The sequence below is a fragment of the Suncus etruscus genome, chromosome 8 (genome assembly GCF_024139225.1).
Source record: "Suncus etruscus isolate mSunEtr1 chromosome 8, mSunEtr1.pri.cur, whole genome shotgun sequence".
NCBI lineage: Eukaryota > Metazoa > Chordata > Mammalia > Eulipotyphla > Soricidae > Suncus > Suncus etruscus.
The window spans coordinates 88,401,789-88,412,898 of NC_064855.1; the positions used below are offsets into that span (position 1 = coordinate 88,401,789).

Consider the following 11,110-nt stretch of genomic DNA (forward strand, 5'->3'; position numbering starts at 1 on the left):
ATTTAGATAACCAAATACAGAGAAACAAAGACACTTAATACTTGAAAATTAAGTAGAAAATGAAATCATAAACCAAGTCTAGAAACAAGTCACTGACCATACAGACCTGACCATGTACATGATTACTTTTCTTTTTTTTTGTTGTTGTTATTTAATGGTTACCATCTAATTAGAGGCCTCTGTTTCAACAGCCAAGTTCATGCAACTTATGTTTAGATTTTAAATAATAATAAGAGGAAACTGATCAAGGTCAGACTTTTTTCCCTTGCCAACCTTTCAGTATATTTGCTTACATTTTCTTTCATGTCTTGAGACCCTTTCTTTTAGCTTTACTATCAAGCAGGTGATAGTCTGTTTCATCTCATTGTGCTAGTGACAGATGGCTTCAACATTTATTCTTGTTTTCAAAAAATCCCATACTGATGCAATAGCTTCAAGTAAATAAAATGCACTTTAACATTTATGCTAACTTATTAAACCACTCTGAACAAGTTTAGGAACTTTCTTTACTTACACATTATTTAGTTCCTCTCATTTTGGGTTATCTAAATGCTATTAATAGACATGATTGGATATACTAAGATATGTTTCTTGTCCCACTCTATGTAGATATATTGCTTTCAATAATATTCTTCTTACATAATTTATTTGATTCTTCTTATGAAAAAATTCTTTAGATAGTCTGTTAACTAGCAGAGGAAAAGAAACAGCACGAAAGAGACATATCAAGATGAATGCAAAAGTAAATGTAAACTGCACTTGAATGAGACAAAGTAATTTAAGTTCAAAAGATTTAAAGTATTACTTTCAAAGTAAAGAAATAAGACCACAGCACTTTTAATTATAAGTTCCAAAAACAATGCTTTACAAAGCAAACAGCATATTTTTATGAGGCATTCAATTGCATGTTCTCTATTTCTTAGGGCTAGATTTCGGAAAACCTAGGTAAAGGTCCGCATCTACACATTTTCTAAGGTTAATGACTGTAATATTTAGCATGCACTTATGTTGGATCAAGTCTTAAGCTGATAAAATATCAAAATATAGCAGTAATTCAACAACTTACCATATTTAACTTAAAAAAATGACCTGAAATGTGATTCTAAAACACATTTAATATATGCAGTATAAACTATAAAAACAAGGTATTTAAATACAGAAAAACAATATTTTGTAGGGCTAAATGGTTTTATTGGCTTAACTTATTTTGGCTCTGAAAGTTTAATCTCCTAAAAAGCAACCGTTTGTTAAAATACTTTTAAGTATATAACATTAGTAGCATTCTCTAAACAGATGATGGGGATTTTGACTGCAAGCTCCACGCAAAAAATTTAGGGAAGAAAAGTCAAGTGTTTAACAGTACCTGTTTTGTTTTACATGCATTATACCGTCGTTGTCATTGAAAGAAGTTCTCGCTAGCAATCTTTTTGTGTGTGTATTGGAAGTGGTTACTAATTAGTTAGTACGGTAAGTACTGTAAGAAATGAACAGAGGATTCAAGAGCAGAGTGGTCTGATTACCAAAGGAAATAGAACAGTAGCGTTTCATCAATTTACTGGACAGTTGACAATTTTATACATCATCTCAACTGGCTTCCAATTTTAACTCGCATTCTTCGTGACAGATCCCTGCCCTTGTTGGAATAGTTTTAACACAGATCTTTGAGAAATGTTTTAGATCTGTCCGAGAACTCCCAATTATCTCTGTAAATGATGTTTCCTGACGAAGCTTGCACCTCAATCTTTACTGCCACCTGTCCATATTCCTTGGCACGCGCGCGCGCGCACAGAACCAAAAGCGCGCGTGCTCCCGACATACCCAACCGCCCCCAACCCAAATGTTAGAAATGAAGGTGGAAAGAAAATTCTGTCTTGCAGCCCTGAGCCATGCAAAGAATAATGACAAACAGAGATAGAGCAGAGCGGCTGACAAGATCTGGCCAGGGCTTTAGCTTCCTTGGAGTTCCAGGCTCTTCTTAGAGTCTTCAAGCAGGACAAAACTGGATTCATTATCCAAAGAAGAAACTTCTAAAGCCATTTGACCTAAGGTTTTCTTTTGGGGCCCATTTTACCTGGTTTAGGAGGCGGCTACCTGTCTTCCTTTCTCATCTCAATTTCCCTAGCTGTCTTGGGCACACACACACTCAAGGAGCTCAACCCCTATTCCTTTCTTCGGGTCTTTAAACTGATTTGCAGGGGACCGCAGGCTCCGCTCAAATCCTGCGCGCAGTTCCCACGCGCCCGCATCTCATCTCCAACTTTTCTGCACACGCTTTCCATTCTGCATCTCGGAACTTTTTCCCTTGGCAGCGAAGGGTGAGAACAAGATGGAACTGAGAAAGCGAGTGCCAGGATCATTTGTACCCCCAAAACTGACACACCACCCCAACTCCCGCAGCCTTTCCAAGGATCCTCCCCGCCCAGAGCTTTCATTAGCATAAAACTGGCCGGGCCGGCCAGGCACCGGGCCCCTTAACCTCAAGGCTTCGCGCGCTTTGCCTGGCTAAGGGAAGCCAGGGCACAAGGCATTCAGGTCTGCAGAGGGCCCTAGTGCAAATCCTGCACCTGCTCCTGAATTGAATTACTAACCTGAAGGGACAGAGGCAGGAAAGTGATGAAAAACAGTTTGGAAAGAGAGCGCGCGCCCCAGGGAAAGCGAGCGCTGTGGTTTTACCTCCAATTGTCCCCCAAGAGATTCCCTGGCCCCCCGGTCACCTCCCATTACAACAGGAAACTGTTTTTGTCCTCTTCTTTGCCCCGGGATCAACATACCCCTTTATCTCCTTTGCACAAGCACACGCTTGCAAACACAGACAAACGCACTCATGCGCGCACACATAGACCCCTCCCCTTGGCTGGCTTCCCCAAGGGGCTCTGGAGCTCAACTTGCTCCGGACCCCCCCCCGGATAGCCTCGGGCCTTTCGGCCTGGGAGTGGGGTGTTCCCTTCAAGCTTTCCTAGTGACTACTTCCTCACCTTTATCGGTCCCCCATGCACCCCAAAAGCCTCTTTATCTTCCCAGATCCCTGATCACTGTACTCGAATCACTCTATGACCCCCTACCCACATCCCAGGACGCTGCTGAAGTGCTCTGGGCCAAATTGGCCCGTGCCCCCCAACAATTCGGATTCCAGGGAGCGCCACAAGGGTAACCCCAACAAGAGAGGGTGTCCCCTAGATGCCCCGGGGGTAGATTAGGGAGGGTTGGAAGAAGAAGGGGCTTTGATGCCTGGGAAAAGAACCGTCCTCTTTCTTTCTACCTCACTCTTTCCCCAGTCTAGGGGTGACCACCTCCCCACCTCCACTCGCAGCTTCCCAGCTCCAAGTCCTCCAAGGGAGGGCAAGGGGCGGGCCGGGCGGGAAAAGCGAGATTTGGGGTCGGGTGAAATGCCAACTTCACAGCGGTCGGGAGCCGTGGATGAGCGAAGCCCGAGCACTGGGAGGAGACGGGCCTCGCGCCCAGGGCTTGGGCGCGCGGCTAGGGTGGGAGGAGGCAGCTCTACGGAAAGGACCCGGGGGCGGCCCCCCCATATATATATATACATATATATTTTTTTTTACCTTGCATTGGTGCAATCATTGTAGAGGGTCTCGAAGTCCTTCCTGGAGATGAGTTTGCAGCGGTTCACTCCGGGCTGGATGGCCCCCAGTCCCCTCAGGATGCGAACCTGTTCCACATTACACACCACGGGCGTGATCTCCAGCCTCTTGAGCTTGGTGTAGACGGTGTGCAAGCCCCCCACCAAGTGCTTGAGAAACAGGTCGAAAGCCTGGGGCAGGCAGATGAGCTCGCAGCCTTCCACGGTGAAAGAAGCCACTTTGGCCCCCCTCAGATCCACCATTTTGCACTCATTATTCTGGGGGGTGTTTTCCACTGGGGACGGGGTCGAGTACACGGGTTTCCCGGGGAGGGGGCCGCAGCTGCTGCTGCCGTTGCTGCTGCTGCTGCTGCTACTGCTGCTGCTGCTGCTACTGCTGCTGCTGCTGCTGCTGCTGCTGCTGCTACTGCTGCTGCTGCTGCTGTTGCTGTTGCTGCCGCTGCTGCAGCCGGTGCTGGCGTTGAGAGGGGCGCTGGAGGAGCCGCCGCCTCCTGCGTTAATGCCACCGCCGCCGCCGCTGCTGCTCGAGGTCGCCAGGCTGCTGGGGTTGCAGTTGCTGCTGCTGGAGCCGGTGCAGCCTCCGGTGCCCGCGCTGCCACCGCCGCCTCCGCTGCCGCCGCCGCCGCCGCCGCTGCCACCGGAGGGGATTGCGGCCGACGGTGCCACCGGGATGGACTCGGGCCGGAACAGCGTCGGTGGCCCGGAGGACGCTGGAGGTCCGATGGACGGAGCCGGAGAGGAGGTGGAGGTCGCGCTGGAGGTGGTGGTGCCCGAGGACGTGGAGGACGAGATTGGGGGTTGCGGGGGCACCAGCTGAGTCGGGGGGATCAAAGCCGCCGGTACTGCCATGGTCACATATAATAAGAAAGGGGGTGGGGGGAAAAAGGAGAAGCTTTTTTCTTTGGGGGGGGGGTGAAAAAAAAGTTAACTCCACTCCAGGCTGCGGGGAGGGGCAGGGGGAAATGAGGGAGGGGGAAAGGAGCTTTTTTTTTTTTTGAGGGGGGTTTTGGGGGGCGCACCGCGAGCTCAACTCTCCGGGAAGAAGAAAGGGACCCCTCGAAAGAAAAAGAAGAAAAAGGGGAGAAGAAATAGGGGGGAGGAAAAAAAAAACGAGGAGGTGAGCAGAAGAGCTAGAGAGCGAGAAAGAGCGAGCTTGGGAGCGCAGGCGGGGCAGAGCGCGAGCGAGCGAGAGAGCAGAGCGAGCCAGAGGCGCTCCGGAGCTGAAACGCACAAAAGTGTCCCGCAAGTGGAAATGCGAGTCCTCTCTCTCTCTCTTCTCTCCCTCTCTCTCTCTCTCTCCGGGGGCTGGGATCGGGGGGCTGGTTTGGGGATAAGGAGGAGGAGGAGGAGAAGGAGGAGGAGGAGGGGTGGGATGAGGGGGACTCGGGGGCGGGGAGGGTCGGCGGCGGCGGTGGAGACAGTGGAGACGCTGGTGGAGACGGTGGAGACGGCCGTGGAGGTGCGCGGGTCCCGCTCCGGCGCAAAGTTAAGGATGAAGGTGAAAAGGAGGAGGAGGAGGAGCAGGAGGAGGTTGGAAGGACTTGGGTGCTCTCGCAGGCAAGTACATTGATCAAAGATTGAGAGAGAGGGGGAATGACAAGAGAGAAAATGAGCTGAGGGAGAAAAAAAAAAAGTAGTGCAGCAGGCTGCCGGGCTGGACGCGTTGTTGTTGTCACACGGTGCAGAGGGGAGGAGCTCCGGAAACTTGAAATACCCTTTGAAGCCACACACACACACACACACACACACACACACACACACGAAAAAAAAAAAAAAAAACCTCACTCACTAGTATTAACCCAAATTATCCAACCAGCAACTCGGAGCAGAGACTCCGAGAGAGCGCGAGACGAGGAGGGAGGAGGAAAGAGAGTAAGCAAGGGAGGGAGGGAGGGATGGGGAGGGAAGGGAAAGAAGGGGGAAGAAAAAGAAGAAGAAGAAGAAAAAGAAGAAAAGGAAGAAAATAAATGAAATAAAATAATAAAATAAAATTACCCCCTCTGGAGGGACCAGGAGGCAAAGCAAGGGGCTCAGAAGTGGCGATCAGAAAGGGAGAGAGAGGGATTGCTTCTAACTTCTTTTCTTCTTCCAACCGTTAGGTCTCTGGGTTTCCTATTGCGATTTTGTTCTGGCTTCTTGCAATTTTTTCCCCCAAATTTCCCCCCTAAGAAATCTTCAAAGCGATCGCCTGCCAACGTAGAGGGGAGCCGGAGCGCTCCAAGCTCTCCTTCCAGGATTTAGGAGAGATTTCAGGTGTGTGTGTGTGTGTGTGTGTGTGTGTGTGTGTGTGTGTGTGTGTGTGTGTGTGTGTGTGTGTGTGTGTGTTTAAAGAAGGTAGACATGAAAACCCGAGGTTGGGGGATTCACTTGTAAGCCAAGAGGATGCTTTTTTAATGTATATGATGGGTTTTCTAGAACTCTGACATTCTTGACTTGCCAAAAGATCGCAAAGACTTCCACACTGCTGGAGTGGGGAAGGGGGGTTGGAGATTGGGGACTGTCTGTCTGAAGTCGCTTAAGGCAATTAGGTTGTTCTATGTTCACATCCCTATTTCCTAATAGAATGATTGTGAAAAGGAAGAGACATTTGTCATGATGTGGGTCTTACTGTCTTAACAAGAAATGACTTTTACACCTAGAGACAGAATGAGACTAAACCGGGCACCCTTGACGATACAGAAAGTGAGAAACAGAAGGTGCTGATTATTTCTTACAGAAAACTCTGTAATGAATTCACCTGTCTTGCATAGGAACCTGCTGTCCACAGGCTCTTTGAGCTTCAAGGCTCAAAGACTAAGACTCAAGGCTAAGACTGTGGTAGTAACACACTTTTTCATTTTTTTTCATATTTTCCAAGTATCAGTATATTTTGAGAAAGTCCTTTATAGTTGTTAGCTAAGGAAATGTTTCTGTCAATAGTATGAACAAATTAAAAAAAGCCTCACTAGACAATTTGTAAAGACAAAAAAGGTCGCTTTTGCCTAAAAACAACATTGAGTTGAGTTTAGACTTCTCTTCCTCCAGGACTTACTCTCTCCTGTTATTCCTTTTTCTAACTTGTTGCATGGAGGTATGTATTCAAGGATTCCTTTTCTTTATTTTTTTGTGGACATAGAATATGATCATAGATCAAGTCTGTTATCTGCATATATCTCTAGGAATCTTAAATAATTAAACTTTAAACATGTCTGTTCATGTTCATTACCTTTAGAGCATATGAAACAATGCTTTGGAATTAAACAGCTTTAAAATACCAAATGTTGGCAGCACCTGGTTCACAGTTTTGGGAAATTACATATAAAGTTTCTACCATTTAGACATTAAAGTTATTGCCATATTTGTACCCTTTATTATTTTGATTCTTTAAATTTTTCAAAATGTGTCAAAAGGTAAAGGGAATATCATACTGAGAAATATGACTCTCTGACTGTTATTTATTTTTATGATACATTTTGGGGCATCACAGTTTTATCAGGAGACTTTCCTGAGTAATAAGAATACTAAAACTTGATTGTTGTCAAAAAGTAGACAAACATTGCCTGAGACAGTTAAAAGTTTACATGATTGGCCTAGTTAGCCAATGCAATTTTAAAATATGCTCAGAAATAATTTGCATCCATTCTTCTTAACACTTCATTAAGGGTTTGCATGTACTTTGAAAGATACTACTTTATTTGAAAATCCCAAATTCTATGTTGGTGAATGGCAGAACCAAGAAAACCTTAAGCCCTGTAAGTTCATTTTCTTTTAAAACTGCATGCAAACTTTTACAATGTCCGATGTCGTTTTAAAACTCTTTATTTCCTCATTTGAAAACCTAGGTCTACAAATGGTTAAAGTCAGTTTAAATTTTACAAATCTGCCCTTATCCTTGCCATTTTCATTTCTTACATTTCTTTACATGTCTTTCATTCACCCAGTACCAGCCACATTTGGAAGCCACAGACAGGAAATAATGATAGTTGACTAAGCCATAGCCCACCCTGCTTGAAAGCAAACCCCAGTTTTCTTTAGGGAAATCTAGTGCCTCCCAGCACAAGCTCCATTCAAAAGCGAGCAGAATTTGGGGCTTTCTACCCTCACCCCTTAGTGGATACTCCTCACCCTCTTCTCTCTATGCAAGGACTGTAGTTTCTAAGAACTCTTACTTACTTCTTTAATTAAAACAATAGGTTTAGAAGCCTGTTACAAATATGATTAGGTTAGAAAGAAAAGCTTAAAAAAATCAGGATTATTTTTTAAAGAAATGTTAATATTGATTAAGGCAAACAGTATATAACAACAAATAAATCAACTCTAGAGATTTCAAGTATCTCTCTTTCCATGGATTTAGGGCTTTGGAAGCTTTTGTCTTGTTTGTTTATTTGTTTATTGTTTTACATCTCTGGCTCAGATTCTCACTGTCTCTTCTCCTCCTACCTGCAGTACATTTGCATAAGCAAAACTCAAAGTGCTGTAACTGATATTAGAAAATTTTCCTTGTGTTGTGAAGATGCATTGTGCTGAAATCAATAAGACTGTTTAAAATTCAAAGACCTGCAAATCGTTCTGTTTGTCCTTTGATAGGGCCTGTGCTGATTAAAATGCTACCAAGAAAGCTTAATTGCTGCACTAATTAAGAAGTCTTTAATTTCTTTCCTAGGATATCTTTTGAAGCTCTGCTTGTACCAGTTCAGGGAAGGTATTTTCATACCTCCCTCTGCCCCCTCCTGGCCCCTCCCCTAGTCCCCTCCTTCTTCTTCATGTCCCCAAAGGTATCCCGATGAATGAGAACTAATAGAGTGGTCTCAGGTCTCACCATTTATTACTTAACAAAAATCAGCACAGGCTAGAGTTCAGAGCAGTGTGAAATGCAGCCTTGAGAAGAACTAGAAGGTTGCAGGAAATTGTAGAAAATTCTGAGTGGCTGTTGCAGTGAAAGCCTGGGTGAATACCTGGATGACAACAGGCACTTTAGCCCTGCTGATGAGGGCATCCTATTTGGTTAAAAGGGGCAGTGACAAGGAAATGCTGTTATTGCAACAGGGAAAAATACATACATATGTTTATTTTCCAAACTTATCTTTTCAAAAGGAAGACTAAATCTATATGAAAGTGGATTCATAGTTGGGATGTGGTAAGTATTATTTTATTTTATGAGTATAAAAACATGAATTTTATGGCAATATATAATTTACCCTTCTTTTAATAACCTAGAGAGGTCTATGACTGTATTACATCCCACTAGTCTTACCTATTGACCTATTTTATTTACTGATTTCTCAAGTGGGGAAACTGACTACATGATTTCACAAAGCTTTTTCTGTAATCGATAGTCATTTTTTTAGGTTTATTCATGCTGCATTATAATTCTGGTAAATGACTGCAAAGCAGTAGATGTAAGAAAGATACAAATATTGACAGGGCAAGGATGTCATGTCTTTAAATCTACAATTTCAATATAGCAATTGATATAGTTATATAAAGAAGCAGATTGAAAGCACATATTTGACAGTGGATTTAGAAAACTCTAATGATTGAAGAACTTAAAGGCAAATATATCTGAATATGCTTCTTGTAGTTCTCAAAGATTTGAGCATCCTTTTTTTATATCACCACTAAATAATACAGAAACAATTTGAACATGTACAGAACAAGAAGCAAGAAGAGCTTCATTCTAATCTTATTATTTTAATTTCCCCCAGTCCTGGTAGGACCATGCACAGAAAAATACAGATGTATACTTTAAATATACACTGAATTCCTTTCAGTGACAGGACAAGGAGATAACATGCTTAATAAATTCAAAGGGAGATTTACCATTCTGAGCACGACGTCACTCTAATTATGTTTACTCTAATTGAAAGCAAGGTTTTTTGGAATCTGAAATTACTTTCAGAATTTTTTTTAAATAATGCAAGTGGATCAAATGTTGATCACAAGCATTTCAATCTTTCAAAATGTATTGGAAAATTAAATGAAAAGTGGAGTTTGGTACAAACAATGCCCCAGGGCAAAAAACAACTAACACTAGATTTTCCAGTCCAGCCATAACACAAATCAATTTGAGCACACTTCTATGGCCAGACTGCCAGATTGTTATGACTGCTAATTCACTCAATCAAAGAGTGCATTAGCACACCCGGCACAAATAGCTTTAACAATAGAGTGCATTTCTGAACAATTCTAAGATATATCACAACGGAGAAGTAAAGAGGAAGATCGTTTTTAGAACTGCATATTTACTGATGTGTCTCCTTAACAGAATAAAAAAAAAAAAAAAAGGAAGAAGAATGAGAGAAACTTCAGGCATAGGTTTATTAAAGAGCTATCCAAGTTTGGCAAATCTAAAAAGGGAGCAGGGTACCAGTAGTTCACTGACTTTGTTAAATGTTTCTCAAGAGAGTCCAAAATTGATGTTTGCACTTCAGTAGTAAATCATTGAAGATGGAGAAATTATGCCAAGTAACTCTCTCAAGCCTTTTTAACTCAGACACACAGCCTCCCAATCAGCTCCGCAGACAAACCTCTGCTGCTGCCTTAAGCAAAATCTCTGCTTTTACACTTTCCATCTCTGCCCTCCCCACTTAGGTTTTCCACTTTGGACTTTCAGAGACATGCATTCCACAGATTCCCTCTCTTTTTCAATCTCCTGCCTCTCCCGAAGAACAAGAAATAAGACCTTATATCCTGGATACATTCTCTAATCAGGTGCACAGAGCTGGTTGGGTGATAACCACTCAAGGGGCAGAGATAGGGAAATAAAGGTAAGTGCACTGCAACCTGAGGCCCTCAAACTTCATATTAGAAACTTGCAGGCTTAACAAAGAAGTGGTTAAAACAGACATACCTGCTTTGCTTTACAGCATGGGAATGGACTCCATCCATGTTTGCTGAATGCTTGGAGTGATTATCTAATTCCTGTTTACCTTTTTAGTAAATTGCAGAGCCAAGTGGCACAGTTTGACACAGCACACTTTCTTTCACCTTCCACCCTCACTTTCTTTCCTTTGGTTTACAAATGTGCTAGAAAATACTTTGCTGGCTATAGAGCATATTTTTAAACTTCTCTGAATGCATGTCAGAGCAGTGTAGTGGCAAAGAAAAGAATACTTACAAAGGAAGAAAATCATGGAATTGTTTTTCTGACTCCAAGCTGCTTCATTTCCATGACAAGCAGTCAATTCTCCGTGATAATTCAGTTATACTTGCCCATCACTACTTACTTCCAATGTGAATGACCTAATCCCATCTGTAGATTAGTATTAATAATTGAATTCCTAAATAGTTGATAAAAAAAAACAAGGGCAATTATTTTGTACTGGATTTTATTTTAAGAGGCAATATTAATATAAGCTAAGATGAATTTCCTTCATGTCTTAAATCAGGCCAGGTTGAGAGGAATCAGAGTAAACTGAATAAAAGTAAGGTAAAAAAATCAGGCAGATATTTAAGTCCTTCATTTTCTAGTAAACAATTGTACTTCTAATTACACCTTTTCTATATGGCATTGTCCAATTGTCATACCCCTTC

At 43.0% G+C, this 11,110-nt stretch overlaps 1 protein-coding gene across 1 annotated transcript in view; it reads right to left on the reverse strand.

Annotated features, from left to right (window-relative positions):
• Window positions 1–4,447, reverse strand: part of DACH1 (dachshund family transcription factor 1) — a 442,442-nt gene extending 437,995 nt beyond the window's left edge. Inside the window, exon 1 of the mRNA XM_049779033.1 lies at window positions 3,561–4,447. Within this exon, the coding sequence (XP_049634990.1) occupies window positions 3,561–4,447 (887 nt within the window). The remainder of the gene's footprint in view (window positions 1–3,560) is intronic.
• Window positions 4,448–11,110: the final 6,663 nt, after the last annotated feature.